Source organism: Suncus etruscus, chromosome 2, assembly GCF_024139225.1.
Source record: "Suncus etruscus isolate mSunEtr1 chromosome 2, mSunEtr1.pri.cur, whole genome shotgun sequence".
In the NCBI taxonomy this organism is placed as follows: domain Eukaryota; kingdom Metazoa; phylum Chordata; class Mammalia; order Eulipotyphla; family Soricidae; genus Suncus; species Suncus etruscus.
In genome coordinates this window covers 31,745,322-31,769,919 of record NC_064849.1, presented here as the reverse complement: position 1 = coordinate 31,769,919, position 24,598 = coordinate 31,745,322, and the positions used below count along the sequence as shown (strand labels likewise).

Genomic DNA, 24,598 nt, shown 5'->3' with positions numbered 1-24,598 from the left:
ACCTGACCTAGGAGAGGTCCCTCCTTTCCTTTCCCCACCCCCAAAGCGTCCTGGAACCAACTTGTGGTCCCAAACCCTGGAAAACATATAGCAGGTGGGTCTCTAGCATCCAGGGGACCCCTCCTACCTGGCCAGCATGGGACCCCCCCCCAACCCAGTGGTCCCCCTTTACTCACCTTCTACCAGCAGGCGCGTTTGGGCGCTGTCCTGGCCGGCCTGGCAGCAGTAGGTGCCCTGGTCCTCAGGTCGCACGTCACGGATGACCAGGCTGTGGGTGGGGCCGTGGCTGCGCAGGTCGTACTTGTCTCCGGGGCACAGCTCCAGCCCCTCCCGCAGCCAGCACACATGACCCCCAGAGCGGGACACGGTCACCTCCAGCACTGCCCGGCGGCCTGCCAGGACGGTCTTCTCCCGAGGGGGGCGGCGGCACATCTGGAGAGGCAGAGCTGGGGGGCGGAGGCTTAAGTTAACCGGGGCACGCAGGGCAACCCCCGCAGCCCTGGGGAGGGCACGATCTCTATTCGTCCTGCGACTCCTCACTTATAAGCACCCCCCAAATTCCTCTGAACCCCACTTCGAAGTCCCTTCCTTCCTAAGGAAACGCACCGCCCTCTGTGACCCGTTCCTGGGGAGCCCCTCGAGGAGGGGAGCGGGAGAAGGCGCTCGAGGGCCCCAAGAACACGCTGATGCCCACCCACCCACCCAGGCCCTGGCCGCTGCTCCCCGGGCTCGCTTACCCTCCACCTCCAGCCGAGCCACGGACTGGGCGGGTCCCGCTTGGAATCGGACCTCTCCGGAGTCCTCCGGGCGCAGGTCGCTCAGCACCAGAAGATGCTTCTTCCCTGGTGGAGAAGGGGGGCGCTGGTGAGGTCCGAACTGCTCCCCAAGAGGGCTAGGAGTGGGAGGTGGGGTCCACCCCGGGTCTCCTCGGACGTGCTCAACGTGCTCTGGGATGAACAGAATCGGGGTTCGACTGGGGGTAGAGGGAGGAGCCACCCAGAACCGAGGAGGGTTCAGCTCCGGGGGCTGGGTAAGACGGGGACTAGGTTCCTAGGACCTCGGGGACGGGGCCATTGAGCAGGAGGCGTGGCTTATTCTAGGGGGCGGGCTTACTGGGTGAGCGGGCCTATTGGGTGAGAAAGGTCTACTAGGATAGGCGGGCTCTACTGGACAGGGGCGGGGTCTATTGAGCAGAGGTGTGGCTTATTCTAGTGGGCGGGTTTACTGAACCAGCTAGGCGGGCTCTATTGGACAGGGGTATGGTCTAGTGAGCAGAGGCGGGACCATTGAACAGGATGCGGGGCTTATTCTAGGAGGCGGGTTTACTGGATGAACAGGACTATTGGGTGGGCGGGGTCTAAGCAGGAGGCGGGGCTTATTAGAGGGCGGTTTACTGGATCAGCAGGCCTATTGGATGGGAGGAGTCTACTACAATAGGCGGGCTTTATTGGACAGGGGGCGGGGTCAATTGACCAGGAGGCGGGACTTATTCTAGGGGGCGGGTTTACTGGATGAGCGGGCCTATTGGGTGGAAAGGGTCGACTAGGATAGGCGGGCTCTATTAGAAAGGGGCGTGGTCTATTGAAAAGAAGGCGGGGCTTATTATAGGAGGCGGGTTTATTGGATGAGTGGGCTTATTGGGTGGGAGGAGTCTACGAGGATAGGCGGACTCTATTGGACAGGGATCACTAAGCAGGAGGCGGGGCTTATTAGGGGGCGGGCTTACTGGGTAAGCGGGCCTATTGGGTGGGGAACCTACTAGTGTAGGCGGGTTCTATCAGGCAGGGGCGGGGCCTATAGAGCAGGGGCGGAGTCAAGCCTCGCAGACCTTCCTGACGGAAGCGGACCCGGCCTCCCGGTCTCAAGGGGCGTCCTCCGAGCGCCCAGCTCCGGGCGGTGTCGGCTTCCGACACGGTGCACTCGAACGTGGCGCTGTCGCCTTCACGGGCGCGCACTGACTCCAGCTCCGACAGCACTGACACTTTGCGCTCTGCGGAGGAGCCCCCCCCCCCCGGATGCGTGAAGCGGGGCGTGGCTGGGCCCCATCAACCCCGCCCGCGCCCTGCCCCTGGGAGATGCACCCCGACTTCATCCCGGAGAGAATCGCCATGCTCTAGGGTCCCCGCGCCCACGTCCGTGCCCCGTCCCAGTCCCACCCCCCGTACCCACCGCTCACGACCAGGCGCACCGGCCCAGCGCGGACCAGCCCCACCGTGCAGCTGTAGGTCCCGGCGTCCGAGGGGCCGCATCCCCGGATCTGGAGAAGGCGGCGCTCGCCCAGGGCCTGGAGCCGGAGCCGAGGGCTGGGACTCAGCGGGTGGCCGTCCTAAGAGGGAGAGTTGGCAGGTGAACTTAAAAGTTGCAGAACTGGGCCCGGAGAGATAGCACACCAAGCAGCCAATCCAGGACCAAAGGTGGTTGGTTCGAATCCCGGTGTCCCATATGGTCTTCCGTGCCTGCCAGGAGCTATTTCTGAGCAGACAGCCAGGAGTAACCCCTGAGCAATGCCGGGTGTGGCCCCCCCCCAAAAAAGTTGCAGAACTGGGGCCAGAAAGATAGCCCAATGGTAAGGCATTTGCCTTGCATGCGACGTGGGACTGACCCGGTTCGGTTTCTGGCATCCCATATGGTCCCCGAGCTTGTCCCGATTTCTGAGCACAGAGCCAGAAGTGACTTCTGAGCATCATTGGGTGTGGCCCAAAAACCAGTAAATAAATAAATAAATAAATAATTAGTTTTTTCTATTTGCTTTGGGGCCATACCCAGCACCGCTCAGGGGTTACTCCTGGCTCTGTAATCAGAAATCGTTCCTGGCAGGCTCAGGGGACCATGTGGGATTTGAACCACCGTCCTTGTCCTGCATGCAAGCCAAACACCCCACCTCCATGCTATTTCTCCAGCCCAAATAAATAGCTTTTTGTTTTTTTGTTTTATTTTTTAAGTTACAGGGCTCTGCTGATGCCTGGCGGGCCTAAGGCCCTTTCCACTTGCCAGTGACTCTTCCCCATCCATCCAGCAACACGAGCCCTAAGGGGAAGCTGGGAGAGCAAGGGCTGAGAAAGGTGCCACCAAGCCAGACCTGTGGGGGACTTAGCCCAAGGAGAGGGTGGGTGGTACCAGATTTCAGTGAGTAAACCTGAATGAGGTGTGGCTGTAAGTAACCCCCATCCCCACCCCTATTGAGATCGGCAGGGTGGGTGAAGAGTGTTAAAGGGTTAAGTGTTAAGTAGCACAGTACACTCATGCGACTCAGTGCTAGTTTTCCCCATTTTGGGGGACATTAGTTAGGCCAAGATGGTCCCCCAGCAGGGGGCTGGGCTCTGACCTTCTCCCAAGTGACATCAGCCAAGGCCTGGGAAAGCTCGCACTCGAACGTCGCTGTGTCACCCTCAGTCACCTCCAGGTCCTGTGGCCCCCGCACAATGGTCACTGGGGCCTCTGGGAGTGGCATGGGAGGACAATGCTCAGTGAGCAAGGGCAGGGACAGAAGCAAGGACACACTGGGGGACAAGGAACCAATGGCTTTCCACTGGTTTAGTCAAGGTGGAGGCCATTAGTGAGTGGTGCCATGTGGGTCAAATGTCCATGGGGTATTCTGGTCAGTGAGGGACACCATGGAGACAGAGGAAAGTTGTAGTGAGCTGGGGAATAACAACACTTTAAAGCAATCAGTGAGGAACCCAGTGGGGTTGAAGAAAACAGCCAGGGCACACTGGGCAGTGGGAGATCCAGTGGGGTTAGAGAGCAATGGGGGACCTCGCATGTGTAGTCAGTGGGAACACACCAAGGGGGAGCAACAGTTAGTGGGTTGTGGGGCCCTGAGAAGTCAGACAGCAGCTGGCCAGAGAGATCACACCCCACATGGCCTGTGAGACTCGGGCAGGCAATAAAGTCCTCATATTGCAGGCAACCTCCCAGGACACCACTCATGGGGCAGAACCACTTGGGACCAGAGTGGAGGGAGTCACTGGGGAGGCACACAGGGGCAGGCAAGCCTTGTAAGTAGGGTCACACAGGCCACCCTATGGGTAGCCAGCAGGCAGGCAGGCAGGCTGGCCACACCTCTTACGGTGAGTCTGGCAGCAGAGCGAAGTGTATCTACGGTGAAGGACACGCAGCCCGAGTCGGCCAGGCCCAGGTCCCTGAGCACCAGGCGATGAGTACGGCCCTCGGTGTGAATGTGGCACCGTGGCCCTGGCTGCAGCCGGACTCCACCTCGGGCCCACTCTCCGGCCACAGCCTCCTGGGACAGTTCCAGTTGGAAGGTGGCACTGCCACCCTCGGTGATACTCACATCTTCTAGAGGCTGCAGCACCTTCAGCTGCCGGGCTGGGTTGGGGAGATGAAGAGGGGTTTGCTGAGCATGACAGCAGAGTGCTGGAGCTTCAGGGGATTCCCTCAAATCTTGCTCCGGCCCTTGACACCAACTAAGTCTCCAAGTCAGTAGGAACAATGTAAAAACAGTCAGTGGGGCAGAGGGAGAAAGCATGATTAGCCATACTGAGGGAAGGCAGGGGGCATACTGGAGTTAGAAAAAGTGGAAAAGTTGGAAAAAGTGAGGCGTTTGAGTCAGGGCTCTGACACTAGAAGGAACACAGAATTTGGAGTCAGATACCTGGGATACAACCAGCTCTGCCAGGGTTGTATGTTGTGTGACTTTGGGCAATTACTCTCCTATCTGCCTTATCTGTTCCCATGGTACCAGGTTAATAGCATTGAGACAAGGGCTTATTGTATGGGATGAATGAAAAAAGAAACCTGTGTGCATCACCTACCCTAACCAAGTGCCAAGTCCCATGTGTAAACTTATCTTTATATTTTTTAAAGGGGTCATACCTGGTAGTTCTTGGGGGCTTCTTCTCTCTGTGTTTGGGGATTGCTCTTTATTTTGTTTTGGGGTCACACCCTGCAGCACTCAGGGTTTACTCCTGGCTCTATGCTCAGAAATTGCTCTTCGCAGGCTTGGGAGACCGTATGGGATGCTGGGATTCGAACCGCTGTCCTTCTGCATGCAAAGCAAGCCTCTTACCTCCATGCTATCTCTCCGGCCCAAGGGGTTTGTTCTTAAGTGTTTGGAGAACCATGCAGTGCTGGGGGTTGAACCTAGTAGGCTTCCTGCACAGAGCCCAGTGAACTATTTCTATAGCCATACACTTTCCATGTTATCTTAGTGAATGAACCTAAAGACCCCTGACATAGAAATCAATCTCATTTGTTTTTCTTTTGGGGCCACTGTGCTCAGAACTATTTAGTCCTGTGTTCAGGACTAATTAGTCCTGGTGTGTAAGGTAATAAATACCCAGCTGTTAACCCCAAACTAAAGTGTTCCCTCAACTTCCTTTTTCCTAACCTCTTTTTTTTGGTATGTAAAAACACACTGGATAGTTGCTTTTGTATCTGACTTGACCTCCCCCCACCTGGGATTTTTGAATAAAGAAAGGAGCCTGGCTTTGAACTCAGGAGAAAAAGCACATGGCATAGAGAGACCATGAGGAAAAAGCAGACTAACTCCAATTCATCTTTATACTGACTTGGTATTATTTCTCCACCACAACTGTGCTTCATCATACCAGCCCACCTAAAGGGTTAGAAATACAACATATGGCACCGGAGAGCTAGCATGGAGGTTAAGGTGTTTACCTTGCATGCTGAAGGATGGTGGTTCAAATCCAGGAACCCCATATGGTCCCCCAAGCCTGCCTGCCGGGGGTAATTTCTGAGTGTAGAGCCAGAAGTAGTATCCTGAGCACTGCCAGGTGTGACCCAAAAACCAAAAAAAAAAAAAAAATACAACATGTGGGGCAGACTCACCAATCGTGGATATATTTTTATTTTACACTGGTGGTGTTTGGGGAACCACATGGGATGCTTGGGATTGAACCTTGGTTGGTTGCATGCAAAGTAAAAACCCTATCCTCTGTATTACCACTTGATCCCAAAATCAATCCTATGGCTTACTCCTGACTTTTCATTCAGGATCACTCCTGGCAGGCTTGGGAGATCATATGGGATGCTGGGGATTGAACCAGGGTCAACCACATGGAAGACAAGTGTCCTATCCACTGTACTATAGTTGCAGACCTCAACCCCACGTTTTCTTCTTTTGGGCCACACCTGGTGACTCTCAGGGGTTACTCCTGGCTATGTGTTCAGAAATCACTCCTGGCTTGGTGGGACCATATGGGGATGCTGGGGGATTGAACCGAGGTCAGTCCTAGGCCAGTGCTTGCAAGGCAGACGCCTTACCTCTAGCGCCACCACTCAGCCTCTTAAAAATGTGTAGCTTAATTGGTGAATAATTTGCATTCAGTCATACAGTGAAAGGGGGCTCCATCTTGGACATGGGGGAGGCTGTTGGTCAGCCATCCCAGCTTCTCTCCAGGTCTCTGTGTTGGGATTGTTAGAGATCAGTGTATCCCAGAGTTGCATCCTAACACAACACATGCCATGACAGGTAGAACTTGAGAGACTCTGCTGCTAGATAAGCATCCTCCTTCGGGAATTGTATCTTTGGAATGCTTAAATGGGAATATAAGAATGTACCCCCACTGAGGAATGTAAGATAGAGGCCCTTTCAAAGGTCTCCTCTCAGAACATCTCTTAGCCATAAAAGGATATCTAGATAAGACCCGGGACATAGGAGGAATGAATTGTGACAACAAACCTTGATTGTCACAAGGTTGCATACCTTTGTTACTTTTGAACTAATGCATCTGTGTGCACCAATGAGATACTTGTGTTGCTAATCCTGTGGAACCTTTTATAAACCTTGTGCTTCCTCAGTTCAGGGTGTGAAGCCCAGTCTATGTCATCAGGAGACTGTTGCATCCCTGGCCACCCAAATAATAAAAAAAATCCCGTTTGTCATGGCACTACCAATTGGCAGTCTCTGTCTTTCTGGGTTTTGGGGCGATGGGCAACCCACTTTCCTGCCTCACCTTCTTCTCTGGCTCTCTGTACCTCCTAATCTGTTTTCATTGGAGCAGTCTGGATTTGGCGGACTGCTTCTACTTTTTCTCCTGTATCTCTGCCACCTTTGTCTTCTCTAACTCTAACAGGAGTATATGGTGCATCTTTCTGCAGGTGACATGTTTATAGCAACACCAACTTGGACATATGAAGTGGAATAGAAAAGCACCTGGACTTTCAAGACTGGTTAAAAAAAAATAGAGGGGGGCCAGAGAAATAGCACAGCGGTAGGGCATTTGCCTTGCATGCAGCCTACTCAGGGTGGACTATGGTTCGAGTCCCAGCATTCTATATAGTCCCCCATGCCAGCCAGGAGCAATTTCTGAGTGCAGGGCTGGGAGTAACCCCTGAGCGCAGCCCGGTGTGATCCAAAAACCAAAAAAAAAAAAAAAAAAAAAAAAAAGATGCAACAGGTCACACATGCTTCTATAAGCCAGCCAAGGCAGAACTGCCTCTGGGGTGGGGGACACTATGGTGGCAGGGGAGGAGGATCTGAGGGGTCCAGGCACCCCTGGCAGTGCTGTGTATGCGACGGCAAGTACACCAGGAGGGGACGGGGTACTCACGCCTCACGCTGAGTCGGGCCAGGGTGCGATCATGGTGGCTCTCACAGCCATAGATGCCCTGGTCGTTCAGCATCACGCTGAGGATGACGAGGCGGTGGATGTGGCCTTCCTGGACCATGGACAGGCGGGAATCAGCTTGCAAGGGCTCCCCACCGCGCACCCAGCGCACGGCCCCAGCCTTGTCTATGCGGCCTGTCTCCACCTCCAGGCATACGTCCTGGCCTTCCTCGGCCCTAACGTCCTGAAGCCGTCGCAGAAATAGCAGTTCCATTTCTGGAGAGGTACCCAAGAGGGGCTCTATCAGCCTGGGGGGAGTTCATGGGGGTCCAACTTTGCCCCCCTCCCATTCATTCTTCTGATCCCTTTCAGGGCCAGGGGGTCAAGGGCTGGGGCTGGGAGGGCTACTTTGTACATATCAGGACCAAACCTCGGACGTGGAGGCGGGCGCTGGTGGTGGCAGACCCTGCCTGGGCGGTCATTATCCCGGCATCATCCAGCTGGCAGTCCCGCACGGTCAGTGTGTGGCTGGAGCCGTTCTGGGCCACTTCTAGCCTGGGCCCTGGAGTGACCATGGCCCCATTGCGCAGCCAGGTGACTTCGGCATCTGGGGGGCACACTTCACACCTGAACACAGCATCGTCGCCCTCGTGAACCGTCAGGGGTGTCAGCTCTGAGACCAGCTTCACTGGCAGAGGTTCTAGGGGATGGGGTCAGGCAGTGAAGGTGGGAGGACTTCCTCGACCTCATTATCCCTCAGGGTCTGCACCCCTACTTTATTATTTCCTGAGGACCTACAAAATGGCAGTTTAGGAGGTGTCAACCCTGCCTCTCAGTCCTGGCTTGGTGCCCCACTTTCTGAGTCCCTAACAATGACAGGCCACTAGGAATCTTGTTTAGCCAGGACAGAAAAACATCAACCCCCCACTTCAGAGCTGGGGTTCAGAGAGATGGAGCAATTCACCAGTAGCACAGGACTCAGAAGCAGAGTCCAGGTTGGAACCCAAGGGTGTTAAGCTAGAAACTATTTTATTTTTTGGGCCACATCCTGTGATGCTCAGGGATTACTCCTGGCTATGTTCAGAAATTACTCCTGGCTCTGGGGACCATATGGGACCCCGGGGATAAAACCGAGTTCCAGCCTGGGTCAGCTGCGTGCAAGGCAAATGTCCTACTGCTGCGCTATCGCTCCAGCCCCGAAACTTTTTTTTTTTTTTAACCACACTGGCTGTGCTTGGGGCTTTTGCTAGGCTCTACATTTATTTCCGGGATCACTTTTGGTGAGCATGAGAGATCAGATGGGGTGTCAGGATTGAACTGGGTTGGCAGTGTGCAAGGCAAACACTATATTTACTGTATCATCATGCCCAGCTCTAGAATCCATGTTTAAGTAACTGGACTCACTTTCTCTTATTTGAGAGTCCTTAGAAAAGGATTCCCTGAGCCCTCCTTCCGGTAATAGGGGTTGGAGCCAGAGGGGTGGAGCAATTTGGGAGGTGAGGGGGGCCCAGAACAGTAAAGTGGTGTATGTTTGTTGGGAGTGCCAGGGCCAAAAAGATGGAAGGAGAGTGCTGTTACCTTCCACACTGACAAGGAAGATGCGGCTGTCCTGGGGCACGTCGCACAGGTACTCCCCACTGTCCCCGATCTGGGCCCCTTGAACTCGCAATATCTGCTTGGTCCCCGCCTGTTCCAGCTGCACCCGGCCCTGGCTGTCTAGTCGCTCCCCATCCTTGTACCAGCGTACGGGGCCTCCTGGCCCGGAGAGCTGCACCTCCAGTTCCAGGTCTTTGCCTGGAGTGCTACGGACCGTCGTCTGGGCGGCCTCGGGGGTCACCACCCGTGCAAGAGGCTCTGCAGGGTCAGAACTGGAGGTCACTGTTTGGAGAGACTCGAGGACATGGAGGTGGGGCAGGGGGGAAGTGAAATAGGGGAGATGTCAAATGAGACCGGTGAGGGGCATGAGAGAAGCGGGGACACTCAGGGGTCTTGGGGCACTGCACTCAGATTCTCTGGGTTCTACTCACCCTCCACACGCAAGGTGAAGGTGCGGCTGGGAGCCTCAGGGCCTGCCCCACACTGGCAGGTGTAGAGGCCTGCGTGGGAGGCAGCTACATCCCGGATGCTGAGCATGTGGCGGGGCCCTTCAGCATGAAGCTCCAGGCCCTGCCCAAGCTGCAAAGGAACCCCGTTGTGGCTCCAAGAGACCAGGGCGTCAGTCCGGGACAGCTCACAGCTCAGCACCACAGATTCTCCGGGAATCACACAGAGAGGGCCAGGGGCTGCCTCAGGGGCGAGGAAGTGCACGGGCGGTTCTGGACAAAGACAGGAGACATTAGCTTGGGCCCTGCTGCCACCCTGACCTGGTCCCGTGGGCCCCCACACTCACCCGCCACACTGACATTGAAGGTGACAGCCTCATCCCGGGTCTCACACATGTACTCCCCCGTGTCCTGGTGCTGGATGTGGGGCAGGGTCAGGGTGCGCACAGGTCCCTTGGCCCCCAACCTCAGGCCATTCGACACCTCCACCTCTAGACCATCTTTGAACCAGCGAACCCGCGACCCGGCGGGGGACACTTCACAGCGCAGCTCTGCGTGCTCCGAGACCCGAAACTGTAGGTCCAAGGAGCGGGCTACTGGGTGTACAATCCTCTCGGGGGGTGCTGGGGAGTGGACAGGGATGAGGGTACTCAGGCAGGCATCCCTCGCCTCCCAGGCTTGGTGCTCTTTTCCTCCCTGTGCAGCACATTTGCTTGGACCAGCAGCAAACAGATTAGGGGCACTCACAGCACATCAGGTGCTGAGCCTTGGGCTGATTTCCCCCATCCCCCCTGTACTGCCCAGAGATGGGGCTCTGATCATTGCACTTGGTAGACAAAGACTTGAGGCCTCTGTTTTTGTTTTTTGCAGGAGAGCATTCCCTCAAATGCTCATAGGACCATGCATTGCAAAACATTGAACCCGGCACTCCATATGCAAAGCATGCACATTCAAAATTTTTTAACCATTTTCCCCCTCTAAGTTAGTAATCACATCTGGCAGTGCTCAGGGATTACTTCTATAGGGCTCAAGAATCTTACAGGGTGCCAGGATCAAACCCAGGTTGGTTGTGTTGCAAGCCATGCACCTTCCCCGCTGTACTATCTTTCTTTCTTTTCCTTTTTTTTTTTTTTTTTTTGGTTTTTGGGTCACACCCGGCGGTGCTCAGGGGTTACTCCTGGCTGTCTGCTCAGAAATAGCTCCTGGCAGGCACGGGGGACCATATGGGACACCGGGATTCGAACCAACCACCTTTGGTTCTGGATTGGCTGCTTGCAAGGCAAACGCCGTTGTGCTATCTCTCCCGGGTCCTGTACTATCTTTCTGACTTTTTAAAATCATTTTGGAAATTGGCCTTGCAAGGTACCCTGGTTTGATCCTTGCCACCATATAGGGTTTCCTGAGTTCTGTCAGGAGTGATCCCGTGTAGGGCCAAGAATCCTACAGGGTGCCAGGATCAAACCCAGGTTGGCTGCATTGCAAGCTATGTACCTTCTCTCTGTATTAGCTTTCTGACTTTTAAACTATCTTGGAAACTGGCCTTGCAAGGCACCTTGGGCTTGATCCTTGCCACCATATAGGGTTCTCTGAGTTCTGTCAGGAGTGATCCTTGACAGGGATAGCTAGATGTGGCCCACAAACAAACAAACAAACACAAAAACAAAAAAAAACACAACTAAAATCCATTTCTGGATGCCCTGATACTACTTTAGAAGTAATTGACTTGCTTGAGGGTCAAGAAACAGAAAAGAATAGCCCCGGGCCCCCTACTCAGATCCGTATCAACCTGTCTCAAGTCTCCAATGTTCCTCATTCTTCACTGCTTTCTTCAGCATATAGAACAGCACCGACCTACTAGCCATTGCTTCATGAACATTTGCTGATCAATGGATGTCTGGATGAATGTATGTGTCTGCTAACTGAGCTCTCACTCATGGCAGGGGAACATCCACAACTGACAGGAGCCAGCCAGAGCTCTGAGACAGCTGAAAATGTGGAGGCTGGAGCTGTGGAAGGCTCGTGTTGTACATGGGAGGGACCCTGAGATGAGGAAAGTGGGAGCCTAGGTGTCTGTTGTTTGGCTTCCAGAGGGTCCCCGGAGTGCACACCTGTGACAGTGACGATGAAGAAGGCTGAGTCGTCTCCTGCATCACATACGAACTCGCCACTGTCCTCGGGCTGGGCAGCGGGCAGCACAAGGCGGCGGCGGGGTCCATCCGTCTCCAGCACCAGAGTGTCACTCTCCTCCACCTCCAGACCGTCCTTGTACCAGCGCACAGATGTGTCCTCCCGGGACAACTCACACAGCAGTGACACACACTCCAGGCTCACGGCGGCCAGGCTCACCTCGTCCCTCGGGTAGATGATGCGGACTGGGGGCTCTGCAGAATGGAAGCCTCCCAGCTTGTTACCATACTCCCTGTCCTTGCTGGAGCCACGGGGTGTCATCAAGCCCTGTCCCCCACAGTAAAAAGGAGTGATGCTGGGAATAATCATGAGATTAATAGTCACTAGTAGGGCTAGAGCGATAGCACAACAGTAGGGCCTTTGTTTGCCTTGCATGTGGCTGGCCCAGGACAGACTTGGGTTCTATCCCTGGCATCCCATATGGTCCCATGAACCAGGTGCAATTTCTGAGTGTATAGCCAGGAGTAACCCCTAAACATCACCGGGTGTGGCCCCAAAACAAATAAATAAAAAATAATCACTAGTGGTCTCGGAGGTCCCTGGGGCCATTCAGGAGCACAAAGAAGACTTTCCCACAGGAGTAGGAGTAATACAAGGTCAACAGCCACAAAGTATTAGAGGATCTACAATTTAGTCTCTGGGATCTCTGTGGCCAGAGGTATTACTGAATGCAGAATGCTCAATATTCCAATCTAAGATCACCTACCCACTTTGTTTAAGAGCATTCTTTTACTAAATCACATTACATTTCTGCAGTGTACCTTGTATTCTCCCTAAGGGGGTTTATTTATTTATTTTTGAATATTGGGCCATTCTCAGTATTGCTCAAGGCTTGCTATTTGCTCTGTAATCAGGCAAGGATCACTCCTGGAGGGGCATAGAGTTCTCTCTCTCTCTCTCTCTCTTTCTCTCTTTCCCCTTCTCTCTTTCCCTCCCCCTCTCCTGCCCTCTCTCTTTCTCTCTCCCCTTCCTCCCTCCCTCTTTCTCTGCCATACCTAATGAAGCTTGCACTCATGAATAATTTTTGGTGGGTGTTGAAGGGGCTGAGGATCAAAACCAGGTCGGAAGCTTGCAAAGCCCTACCTGCTGTATTATTGATCTAACCTTCCACTAATTTTCTCTCTTAAATACAGATTTTCTCTTTTTTTCTCCCCTCACATATTTATAAGTCAATAAAACTATGGGGCCAGAGTGACAATACAGTGAATAGGGCATTTGTTTGTACATGGCTACTTAGGTTTGATCCCTGGTATCCCATATGTACTCTGTGCATCAGCAGGAATGATTCTTGACTGCAGAGCCAGGAGTAACCTCTAAGCATCACTGGATGTGGCTCAAAAACAAACTATTTTGAGAGAAAGAGAGCAAAGGAAAGAGGGAGAAAGAGAGAGAAAAGTGCCACAGCAATTAGCTAATTTTAGAGAACTAAATGTGGACAAGTCACAGAAAGCCTTTGGCTTTTCTGGGGTTCTGAAATGGTAAGTGAAGGGTCTGAGGTAGTAAATATTTCCATATACCTTTCCTGAAGCTAGGTATTTCCATTATAACTAAATTCTCACAGCGATCTGGAGAGATGGGGGAATGCTCTGCTCCATTTATCAGATGAGAAAACCGAGGCACAGAGTGATGGAAAGTCCTCATCGACCATTTCTGCTCTGGGCTAGAGGGAGAACTAGCACCTGTTTGAGGAGTCTGGGGCAAGGTTGGCAGGAATGCTCTGGTGAGCTTGGCACCTCTGCCTTGAGCAGTCAGCCAAGGCTTGAGTGCTCCCCAGGGACACTCTGCTGATTGTGCCAATTTTCTTGCAGCTGCTTGAAGCGGAAGAAAGGAGGCGGCCGCTGTGCCCAGGGTGGGTCCCCCATACTCCCACTAAACCCCTGAAACAGTCTGACAAGCCCCAGAACTCCAGATACTCTGCTGCTCCACAAACAATGGGCTCCTGTGTGGAAGGCCAGAGAACTATGTGTTTCCGGGTCTGGGTTTTTGCAGCAGTGGGTCTGGCCTTGCACTGCCCTGTGTGGGCTGCTTCCAAGAGTCCAGAGGATGTAGGCTGGTTCTGGGGAACCCACAAGGCAGGCACATTGCATTGTGGCTCTCTGGAGGGACTGGAGAGGTGCTGGAAGCAAATGGAGTGAGAATAGGGGTGGGGGAGGGCTGTTCTCACAGCCAGACCAGAGCTTGGCACCTTGCCCCTTCCTGGCCTATAGTTGCAGCAGTGGTGTGGGGGTGAAAAAGCCCTGGAGGCTTGAAGTTTGGGGTTGGGGAGGTGGAGCATAAGCTGAGGCATGCGCAGCTTGGCCAGCATGTCTGATCAGGGCTGGGAGGCCAATCCAACACAGTAGAAGGCAGACATGGACAGAGGTCTCTTAAGTTCTTGGGGTTCATGTGTGTTTGCCTGCATAACCTTGGGCACAGGGAATTGAGGGACAGTAGGAATGGGTGGCAAGTCCGTGCCAGTGGCAGGAAGGTGGCTTGGTATAGACACTAAATTCTCCTGTACTACTCCACTCTCCAGATCTAAGACCCCCAACAACTGAGGACCCTGATGCTACCCCCTTGGGATGGACACTGTCACACGCCATCATAGTTGGCTCTTTTGATCAGATTTGAACATCCATCCTCCACCCCAACTTCAGCCTAAATTCCTTGAATGAACTCATTCAAGTTCTGGTTTTGAGAGAGGGGGTGAAGGTACTTTCTGCGTGCCTACTGGGCACCTCTACAAGTCTGGAGCATATACTGCACCCCATAGTGTCCCTGTACCACCTATGCTCCAACTTCCAACCACAGACTGGTTGTCCAGGTTCCCTGGTTGGCTGTCCACATTCTGGCCAGGACTAGAGGGCCCAGCCTAGACCAGCTCTGGGGGTGAGGAGGTTTTCTCAAAGATGCCCCTCATCTCTCTTGCTCTGCTCTCCCTATCCCATTGACCTCATCCTGCCCAGTTCTTATCACGAGGTATCGCCACATGTGAATCTCGTGTTTATTGATTTCACACAGTGAGAAGGGGATTTGCAAACTGAGATGTGCACAGCTGCCGGGAAAGACAAGTCTGGAGCGGTCTGGATGTGGGTTGCACACAAAAAAAAAAAAAAAAAAAAGGCAGGGACAAATGGAATGTAGGGGCCCCCAGTATGTGGGGCACTTGCTACTCGGCTCCCGCCGTCCGTCGCCAGCGGGGGAAGCGGGACCAGAGGCGCCAGATCTTCGGCTTTTTCAAGAGGACGCATAACTCCGGGTTGCTATTGGCACTGTCCTGACTTTGGTAAGATTCTGCAGGGGTCAAACAGAACACATCTGGGGGGCTGCCTGGTGCCTGTTTGTGACCTCTGCTGAACAGTGCCTTCCCCTGGCTCCTCAGGCAGATTTCTGGAAATGGACTGGCGGCAGTGTCTCTTGCACCCACAAATGAATGTGTGCAGCCCAGTTCTCCCTGGCCTATGGAGCTGTGAGACCTGGGTTTTTCCAGATAGGGGCCCTGCTCCTTGCTGTCCCATGCACACACACCCCAGCTACCCCTGTAGGACCAAGGGGGAGCCAAGCCGCACCTGTGACTGTGATAGTGAAGGAGGCAGCCTCATTGTCAATCTCACACAAGTATTCGCCAGAGTCCTCGAGCTGGACCTCGGGCAGCACTAGGCGGCGCACTGTGTCTTCCTTCTGCACCAGCCGTCCCGGACTGTCCACTATCTCCTTCCCGTCCTTGGTCCAGCGCACTTCGGCCCAGGGCCGGCACAACTCGCATGTCAGCACCACACGCTCCAGGCGCACAGCAGCCACATGCACTTTGCCACTGGGGTACACGATCCATGAGGACACGTCTGTGGAAGTGAGGTGGGGTAGGTGGGACTGGGCAGTGGGTGGGTGGAGCCCTGGTAGCTCAAATAGTCTCTTACAGCAGCAGGAGACACAGCTGCAGACCCAAGAGCTCATCAGAGCTGGAGCCAGCCTGCTGCGGAAGAGGAGGCCTCTCTCCTGCAGGACATGGGGGTGCATGAGGTTGGGGTCTCTCCTGTCTCTTGCAACTATCTCTAGGCTCCTGGGCAGGGCCTTTAAGAGCTGGAGGTGGGGTTCTCTGAAGCAATCATGACTCATGAAATAGACCCCAGGATACAACCCTGGGACAGAGGATCTTGGTGGTAAATTTGATCCATTGCAGGGCGGGAAGCGGGGCTGGAAGAGGGGTCCTGGGTGGGTTGGGAGGCACCTTGGACTGTCCTCATTGGGGTCTCCCACCTGTAATGGTGACAGTGAAGTAGGCACGTTCATCACCGGCCACACACTGGAACTCGCCGCCATCGGAGGGCTGGGCAGCGGGCAGCATAAGGCGGTGCTGGAGCCCCTCGTGCTCCAGCACCACGAACTCGCTCTCCACCACCTCCTGCCCATCCTTGTACCAGCACACCAGCGCTTCCTCACGGTCGACTTTGCATGTCAGTAGGACGCACTCAGAGGTGATGGCATGCACAAACACGTGCTCCTGGGGCTCCACGATATGCACCGGGGGATCTGGGGGGCACACATGGGAGATGGGAGGCCATGATAGTGGTCTGGCTCTGCACTGGGCCTCAAGTCCTGGGAGGACTCTGGGAGGGGTATGTCAGACTGTGCAGGAGGCACAAGACAGATGCAGAGCCCAATGGGGTAGGGGTGAAGTGTCCCCTCAGGCTCAGAGGCATTGGGTCAGCTGTAGAGGGCAGGAGGTCCTGGGAGTGGAAAGCCTTCACCAAGGCAGGGTTGTCACCTGCACAGACTGCCTGGGCTCATGCCTGCGTGGCTTTCATAGAAAGTCCTGGAGGGGGGTTTGCAAGGAGAGACAGGGGCTGAGTGCATGCTTGGTAGACAGAATCCCTGGCACTGCACGGTGCCCTGAGCACTGTCAGCTGTGACCCAAAAACAAAACAAAAAGGGGTTGGAGTGATAATACAGTGGATAAGGTGCTTGCCTTGCATGCAGCTGATCCGGGCTCAATCCCTGGCATTCTACTTGGTCCCCTAAGCACCACCAGGAATAACTCCTGAGTGCAGAGCCAGAAGTAACCCCTGAGTGTTACTGGGTATGGCCCCAAAACAAAAACAAACAATAAGTCCCCCTAACTGGGGGACTCTCCAACTATTCTTCTAGTGTGGATCTCAAGATTGATCCCAAGTATTTAAATTCTGGGGGTCTGGGGCCGGAGCGGTGGCACAAGTGGTAGAAAGTTTGCTTTGCATAAACTGACCTAGGATGGACTGTGGTTCCATCCACTGACACCTCATATGGTTCCCCCAAGCCAGGAGTGATTTCTGAGCACATAGCCAGGAGTAACCCCTGAGCGTCATCAGGTGTGGCCCAAAACCCAAAAAACAATTTTGGGAGGGTAATCTGAAAAGTGCATTTATAAATTTTTTTTCCTGGGGTGTGTGTTTGTGTGCACACTCAATGGTGTTCAGGGCTTACTCCTGGCTCTGTACTCAGGGCTCACATCTGGCAGTGCTTGAGGACTGTATAAATTTCTGGGAATCAAATTTGGGTTGGTGTGTGCTACACTAGTGCCTCATCCCTAGATTATCTCTCTGGTCCTGTATAAGTAACCAAAGGGCTTTGAGGCTTTCAGGATGGGCCAGGCAGTGCAGGGGATTGGGGTGGAGTGGAGGACCAGCTCAAGAGTCTGAGGTAGGACTATGACTCAAGAGTCTCAGAACCTCTCTGGACCTTGTTTCTTCCACTGTGACATGACTGTTGGCTATATTGTGGAGATGAAGTGAAAAAATTGTACTGAAAGTGTTGTGGAGATGAAGCAAAAAAATTGTATTGAAAGTGTCAAAGTGTTCGACTAGGGGAGCATCAGAGAAGAGCCAGATCCCTCTTTTCCTTCCCTGAAGTGTGGATCCTCACCCTAGTCCAGTGGTCCTCAAACTACGGCCCATGGGACCACATATTCTATTTGTTCCCATTTTGTTTCTTCACTTCAAAATAAGATATATGCAGTGTGCATAGGAATTTGTTCATAGTTTTTGTTTTTACTATAGTCCAGCAACCTGGTCTGAGGGACAGTGAACTGGCTCCCTGCTTAAAAAGTTTGAGGACCACTGCCTAGTCTTTGGGAGAAGAATGTGGTGTGGTTAAGTAGCAGGTGCAGAGGGAGAAACCACCAAGCTTGCACACACACACACACACACACACACACACACACACACACACACACACACACACACACACACACACGATGCCATGTAAGGTTATGTGGTTCCTGACCTGTGATGGTGACACTGAAGAAGGCCGAGAGCCCTTCGCTTCTGCACTCAAACTCGCCACTGTCCTGAACTCGGGCCTCTGGGAGCACCAGCCGATGTTTGCGTCCTTCTACCTTCACCAAAAGTGCCTCACTCTCCTCCACCAGCTGCCCGTCCTTGTACCACTTTGCTGGGAAGTCCAGCCGTGAGAGCTCGCAGGTCAACACCACCCGTTCCGAGGTGGTGAAGGTCAGGGACACTTTGTCCTGAGGGCTGAGGATGTGCACCAGGCTCTCTGTGGGGAGGAGTGCAGTCACACACAGTGACCCTAGGGGGCACCCCGCTCTGTCGGGTGCATGCACAGCCTAGCTGGGGCCCCCAACTGCTGTCTGCTGATTTGTTGGAGGTTTTATAAATAGCTTGGGGGCTGACACACCAGCTTTTGAGAGCAGTGGTTTGGGTGTGATAAGATTTCCTAGGAGACAGGGGCCCCTGGGACAGCTTGGTGGCAAGCATGAGGCTGTGAGTTCTGTCCCCAGTGTTGCTTACATGGGCCAAACAAGGTTGCACTAATTTGGCCATTTGGGGCCTTTTGCACCACAAAGGGGAATATGTTCTAGACTCACAGCAGATGTGTGAGTACCGCAGCCTTCCAGACAATAACAGGAAGGAAAGGGAAAACCTAATTTAAAATAAAGGGCCAAAGAGACAGTACAGTGGTTAGGGTTCTTGCTTTCCATGCATCTGACCTGGGATTGTTCCCAAACACTATATGGGGTCCCTCAAACCCATGTCAGGAGTGATCTCTGAACTCAAAGCCCAGAGTAAGCATTGAGCACTACACTTGCATACAGTGTGGTCCAGGTGTGGTTCCCAAACAAACAAAATGTTACTTAATAAATTAATTAAAATGAAAGAATTCTAGAAAGTCTGTTACAAATGTCGAGACTTAGCTCACCATGGTCCCTACCCAAGGGCCAGGGAATGTGCATTGTGAATTGGGCCTCCAGGCGGTCAAACACCAAGGATAATTTTGCCCTCACTTCTTCCCTTCTTCCCTCCCTTTTCTTTCACCACACCCAGGAATACTCAAGGGTTACTTTTGGATGCTGGGAATCAAACCTGGGTGAGCTGCATGTACCTGCTGAACCATTACTACAGCCCCCTCTTTAGTCACTTTATGCTGCACCTGTCAAATAGGACAATATACCAGGCTATTGAGGATTGTTTTTGTGGCCACATCTGGATACACTCAGGAATCACTCCTGACTGTACTCAGAGAGCTGAGGATTGAACCCAGTTGGGCCATTTGCAAGAGAAGTGCCCTACCCACTGGACCATCTGTCTCTCTCTTGCCCAAGGCTGCTGAGTGCTGAGGATCAGGTTCAATGAATATACATGAGATATATACATGATATGTGTATATATATATATATATATATATATATATATATATATATATATATATATGAGATATAATATACTTACTGTGCCCAGCTCACAATAAGTTGCTCTGAGAACATTAGTGATTTTCAGAGAAAGCTGGGATCCAAACAGTGACAAGGGGTCTAGGACCTGTGCCTCTTGGCTGACCTGGGGTGGCAGAATTCAGAAAGCCCAAAGAACTGGGCTGTGATGCTGTGGTAGAGTCAGGAGGGTTCTGCTCATGGCTTGCAGGATGGAATCTGTGGACCTCAGACCCTGCCATCTCAACCCTATTTTTTGTTTGTTTGTTTTTGGGCCACACCGGTGATGCTCAGGGGTTACTCTGTGCTCAGAAATCACTCCTGGCTTGGACAACCGTATGGGACGACAAAGATCGAACTAGGTTCGTGCTAGGTCAGCCGCGTGCAAGGCAAATGTCCTACTGCTATTCTAACGCTCTGGCCCCCACAACCCTATTGGTAGCTGCTGCATCTGTCCCAGCCCACCCCAGTCCTCAGCATACCAACCTTGGATGGTGAGAGCGGCCGAGTCCTGCACTCCTGGGCAGCTGAAGCCCACCAGGGCGCCGCTGTCACGGTGCTTGACTTTCTGAAGGATGAGCCGGTGCTGTGGTCCATTTTGCTCCACACGGTAATTCAGGGTGCCAGGCTCCACCTGGCCCTCAGGTTCGCAGCTCCGGAGTTCTGCCCCGTTGAGGAACCAGGTTCCCTGGATGATGGTGGAGAGATGCAGCGAGAAGACCGCATCTTCCCCGTCATACACCTGCACATCCTCCAGCCCCGTCACGAGGCGCACTGTGGGAACTGAGAATGGGGGGAAGAGGGTCAGAGGGGAGACATGAGCCCCAGCATGGGGGCCGATGGGCTGCAGGCACAGGAGAGGGCAGGGCCACTCACCCAGGTGAGCCGAGCCCTGGAACTGCACATGTGGGCTGCGGCCGTGCTCGCTGACTGTGCAGATGCGAAAGCGGTAGTCGCCCTCAGCAGGCACAGAGTCTCCGGGCACCTCCACGGCACCTGCCTTCTCAATGCTGAAGCACTGGACCCAGTCTTCCGAGCCCACCTCCTGTCGCTCCAGGCGGTAGATGAAGGGGGTCTCGGGAGCAGGCTCGGGGGCCTTCCAGGTCAACAGAACTGTGTTCTTGTGGCCCTTAAACATTTCTACCAACACTGGGGGCCCCGGAGGGTTGTGCTTGATTCCTGCCAAAAGCAAGGTTAGCAGCGCACCTCTGCAACCCTAACTATCCTCCCATTCCCCCCCCCCCACTCTGTGCCCCACCTTTTATTTTTTTAAACATTTATTTATTTAGGTTTTTGGGCCACACCTGGTGCTCAGGGGTTACTCCTGGCTCTGTGCTCAGAAATTGCTCCTGGCAGGCTCAGGAGACCATGTGGGATGTCAGGAATCGAACCTGGGTCCATCAGGGTCGGCCACGTGCAAGGCAAATGCCCTAGTGCTGTGCTATCTTTCCAGCCCTGTGCCCCACCTTAAGCTCACTCTGCCAACCCAGCCTGATCACTCTCCTGTCCCTGCCCTCTCTATTGCCTTTTAGGAATCTACTGTGGGGGCCTCACGTTTAACTCGGAGCAGAGTAGAGGTGCGAGAGTTGCCCAGGCGGAAGGTGACCTCGCCTGCATCTTCACGGGTGACCCCCGGAAGGACCAGGGCATGCATGTGGCCGCAGCTGCTCTGGCAGGTGGCAGGTAGGTCCTCCCCATTTCGGCTCCAGTGGCCCTGAACCCCCGACTCCTGCGTCTCCACCAGCAGCACCGCATTCTCTCCCTCCAGCACATCGAGCTTCCGGGGCAGGCGCTTCAGGATGGGCCCTGGGAGGCGGATGGATCGGTTGTCAGAGCGGGCTCTGGGCCCCGTGTACCCGTGGTCCAGTCAGTTCCCACGGGCTCCCCACCTTTGACAGTCACGTTGGCCACCGTGCGAACACGGCCCCGCATCTCGCACAGGTAGACACCGTCATCGTCTGCCTTCAGCCTGTGAATGATGAGGCGGCGGACAGGGCCTTCTTCGATCTGCTCGTACTTTCGGCAGGGCAACAGCCGCTGGTCCTCACGGAACCAGGCAGTGGGAATGCGGGAGTTGGGGACCTTACACTCCAGCACCACGATCCCTTGCTCCCGGCCCTCCACATCCTGTAGTGGCCGGGAGAAGCGGAGACGGGGTTCTGTGGAGAAGGGAGATGCCAGAGGTACCTTTGAGGATCACATCAGGACCCAGCCTAGCCCAACCCCATAGGAGCTCCTGCCCTCTGTTCTTCTCCAGGGTCATAAATGTGGAATCAGAGAAAAATCTACTCAAAGCGATGTTTGGCCCCCAAAACCAAAATAAAGAAATAAATAAAGCCCTCTCCTTTGCCTTTCCTCTTCTTACATAGCAGCATAGTAATTCAGTGGGAAAAGAGCGGAAACTTGCCAGTTACTTTTTATTTTCTTCTCTCCTCTATCAAAATGTCTGAAAAGGCTTTTGCAGCCAGGCCTCTCCTCTGGGACTAACAGAACAGGCCTGAGAGTGAATCTTGCCTTCACTAAAATGTGTATTCAGGGGCAGAGAGATAATACAGGGGTTAAAGTGCTTGGCTTTTGTAAGCCTGACCCTGGTTCCACTTCTGGTAACACTTAGGGTTCCTTAAGTACCACCAGAAGTGATCTCTAAGCAGAGAGCTGGGAATAAGCCCTAATTACAGTTGGGTGTATTCCCCAATCCAAAAACCAAAAGAGCTAAAATTGTGTATTGAATTAAACAATCCCTTTTCATTGATCTCTGAATCAGTATTGACTGCATATTAGAAATCTGGATTTAGGGGGCCGGAGAGATAGCATGGAGGTAAGGTGTTTGCCTATCATGCAGAAGGACGGTGGTTTGAAACCCGGCATCCCATATGGTCCCCCGAGCCTGCCAGGAGGGATTTCTGAGCATAGAGCCAGGAGTAACCCCTGAGCACTGCTGGGTGTGATCCAAAACCAAAAAAAAAAAAAAAAAAGAAATCTGGATTAAGACAACCTTCAAATGTTCCTCTTAGCTCTCTCCACTGAAAGAGGGGTGTAAAATAACAACCTTAGGCCTGTGCATATTAAGAGTTTCTCAATGCTGTTTGTCAAAAAATAGTTTATCACTATGCAGTTCTAAATTACTTGGGGGAGTTTAAGAAATTCCAAGTGGTGGGGAAAAAAGAAAATAAATTTTAGGAGACCCCTACTAAAACCCAGTCCCTGGGAGATTGGAGGTTAATAGCCAATGGATTTGAATGTTTTTGTTTTTGTGTTTAGTTCACACCTAACTGAGCTCAGGAATCATTCTTGTAATAAGTTTTGGCAGGCTCAGGAACCCTATGGGATCCAAACCCTGGTCGGCATGTGCAAGGCAAGCTCCCTACCCACTGTACTATCTCTCTGGCTCCGAAAAACACATTTTTTTTTATTTTTGGGCCACACCCATTTGACGCTCAGGGGTTACTCCTGGCTATGCGCTCAGAAGTCGCTCCTGGCTTTGGGGACCATATGGGACGCCGGGGGATCGAACCGCGGTCCTTCCTAGGCTAGCGCAGGCAAGGCAGGCACCTTACCTGTAGCGCCACCGCCCGGCCCCCGAAAAACACATTTTAAGGGAAGGCAAGGTTCATTCCCAGGTCTGTTTTGTTAGTCCTAGAGGGGAGACCTGGCTGAGGAAGCCCCTTGAGAATTCCAACTTTGGAATTCTGTTATTGTTGTTCTTTGGTATTGGGGATCCAACTCAAAACCTCACATATAGGAGGCATGGGTTGTACTACTGGCTCAGCAAATATGTGTGTGTGTGTGTGTATTCTTTTTCTTTCTTTTGTTTTTGTTTTTGTTTTAGGGCCACACCTGGTGACGCTCAGGGATTACTCCTGGCTATGTGCTCAGAAATCGCTCCTGATTTGGAGGGACCAAATGGGACCCCGGGAGGATTGAACCACGGTCTGTCCTAGGTCAGCGCGTGCAAGGCAAACATCCTACCGCTTGTGCCACTGCTCCGGCCCCCTATTCTTTTTTTTCTTAGGTCATCATTTGAAGTGAACAGGGGAGCCCGAGTTGGAGGGGCCCGGAAAGCCCTTCTCTGGCCTTCCGAGGGTCTCGTGGTACCTTTCACGTGCAGATGCACGGCACTGAGAGTCTGTCCCGCAGAGTTGCGCGCGGCACACACATAGAGCCCGCGGTCCTTGGCCTGGCAGTACAGCACCTTGAGCACGAAGCCACCGTCGCGGTCCCGGTACATGAGGCGCCGGCGGTCGGGGAGAAGGGGCCGGCCCTCCCAGTGCCATTCGATCTCGGGCTCGGGCTTGCCCATCACGTAGCAGCGGAACTTGGCGTGCTTGCCCTCGTTGACCCAGAAGGTCTTGGGCGCGCACTTGCTTGGCTCCACCGCGGGCCTGGGGGACTGCTCCTCGGGGTCTGGGGGAGGACTCTCGGGGGGCTGCTGCACCTGGATCAGCGCCCCGGCTTGCACGCGGCCGTGCGCGTTGCGGGCGTGGCACACGTAGACACCGGAGTCGGGGAGCCTCGCTGCCAGGATGCGCAGCACCAGGCTCGAGGCCCCGCTGCCCTGGGCACTGCCCGGCTCCAGCGCGAAGTGGGTGCGGTCCCACACTTCGTCTAGCGCCATCCCGTCTTTCTCCCAGTGCAGGGTAGGCGCCGGCACGCCCCGCACTTGGCACTCGAGCACCACCTCCGCTCCCCGCAGCACCCACTGGGACTGGGGCCCACTCAGGACCACCGGGGCCCCCTCTCCAGTGCCCGGCGGCGGCCGTGGGCTCTCGGAGGCAGGGGGCTCGGGCTCAGGCTCGGATTCGGGCTCCGGGGGCTCCAGCACCGTGATCGCGGCCGCCGCGTAGGCCTCCCCGGCCTCGTTGCGCGCGCGGCACACATAGACCCCCGCATCGGTGGGCCGCGCGCGGCGCAGCAGCAAACCGTGCTCCGCTCCGTCCTCCGGGAAGCTCAGACGCTCCGAAGCCTCCAGGGCTTGCCCGCCCTTCTCCCACACCACCGTGGGAGGCGGCTCCCCCAGCACCACGCACTTGAGCTCGGCCTCGGCGCCACTTACCACCCGCACGGGCCGCGGAAAGCGCAGAAAGCACGGGGGAGCGCTTCCCTGATTCCCGCAGCTCGCCTTCATCTTGGGGGCTGCTGCAGACAGGGCGCGGGGT

The 24,598-nt window shown here is 54.1% G+C and overlaps 1 protein-coding gene across 2 annotated transcripts; it reads right to left on the bottom strand.

Moving 5' to 3' along the window:
- Positions 1-168: 168 nt before the first annotated feature.
- On the bottom strand, positions 169-24,598 carry OBSL1 (obscurin like cytoskeletal adaptor 1). Of its 2 annotated transcripts, XM_049768290.1 has the most exons (20): positions 23,538-24,598; positions 21,332-21,601; positions 20,997-21,248; positions 20,319-20,621; positions 19,929-20,225; positions 17,999-18,271; positions 15,998-16,270; positions 15,310-15,582; positions 11,683-11,955; positions 9,922-10,197; positions 9,560-9,847; positions 9,111-9,386; positions 7,963-8,232; positions 7,536-7,808; positions 4,063-4,329; positions 3,326-3,438; positions 2,170-2,326; positions 1,829-1,990; positions 738-842; positions 169-446 (listed from the first exon to the last, which is right to left on the bottom strand). In XM_049768290.1, the coding sequence occupies exons 1-20, from the start codon at positions 24,565-24,567 to the stop codon at positions 169-171; spliced, it is 5,709 nt and encodes a 1,902-aa protein (XP_049624247.1). In that variant the 5' UTR covers positions 24,568-24,598. The 2 variants fall into 2 exon arrangements, with proteins under 2 accessions (XP_049624247.1, XP_049624246.1); XM_049768289.1 differs by lacking the exons at positions 169-446; positions 738-842; positions 1,829-1,990; ... (7 more) ...; positions 9,922-10,197; positions 11,683-11,955 and adding an exon at positions 14,740-15,034.

Excerpts from the sequence above, each read along its gene's own strand:
- OBSL1 (XM_049768290.1), bottom strand. The coding sequence starts at position 24,567 with ATGAAGGCGAGCTGCGGGAATCAGGGAAGCGCTCCCCCGTGCTTTCTG. Across the intron at positions 21,249-21,331 it reads GGCCAACGTGACTGTCAAAG|GGCCCATCCTGAAGCGCCTG; the intron begins GTGGGGAGCCCG and ends TCCGCCTCCCAG. Across the intron at positions 8,233-9,110 it reads CTTCCTTGTCAGTGTGGAAG|AACCTCTGCCAGTGAAGCTG; the intron begins GTAACAGCACTC and ends CCCATCCCCTAG.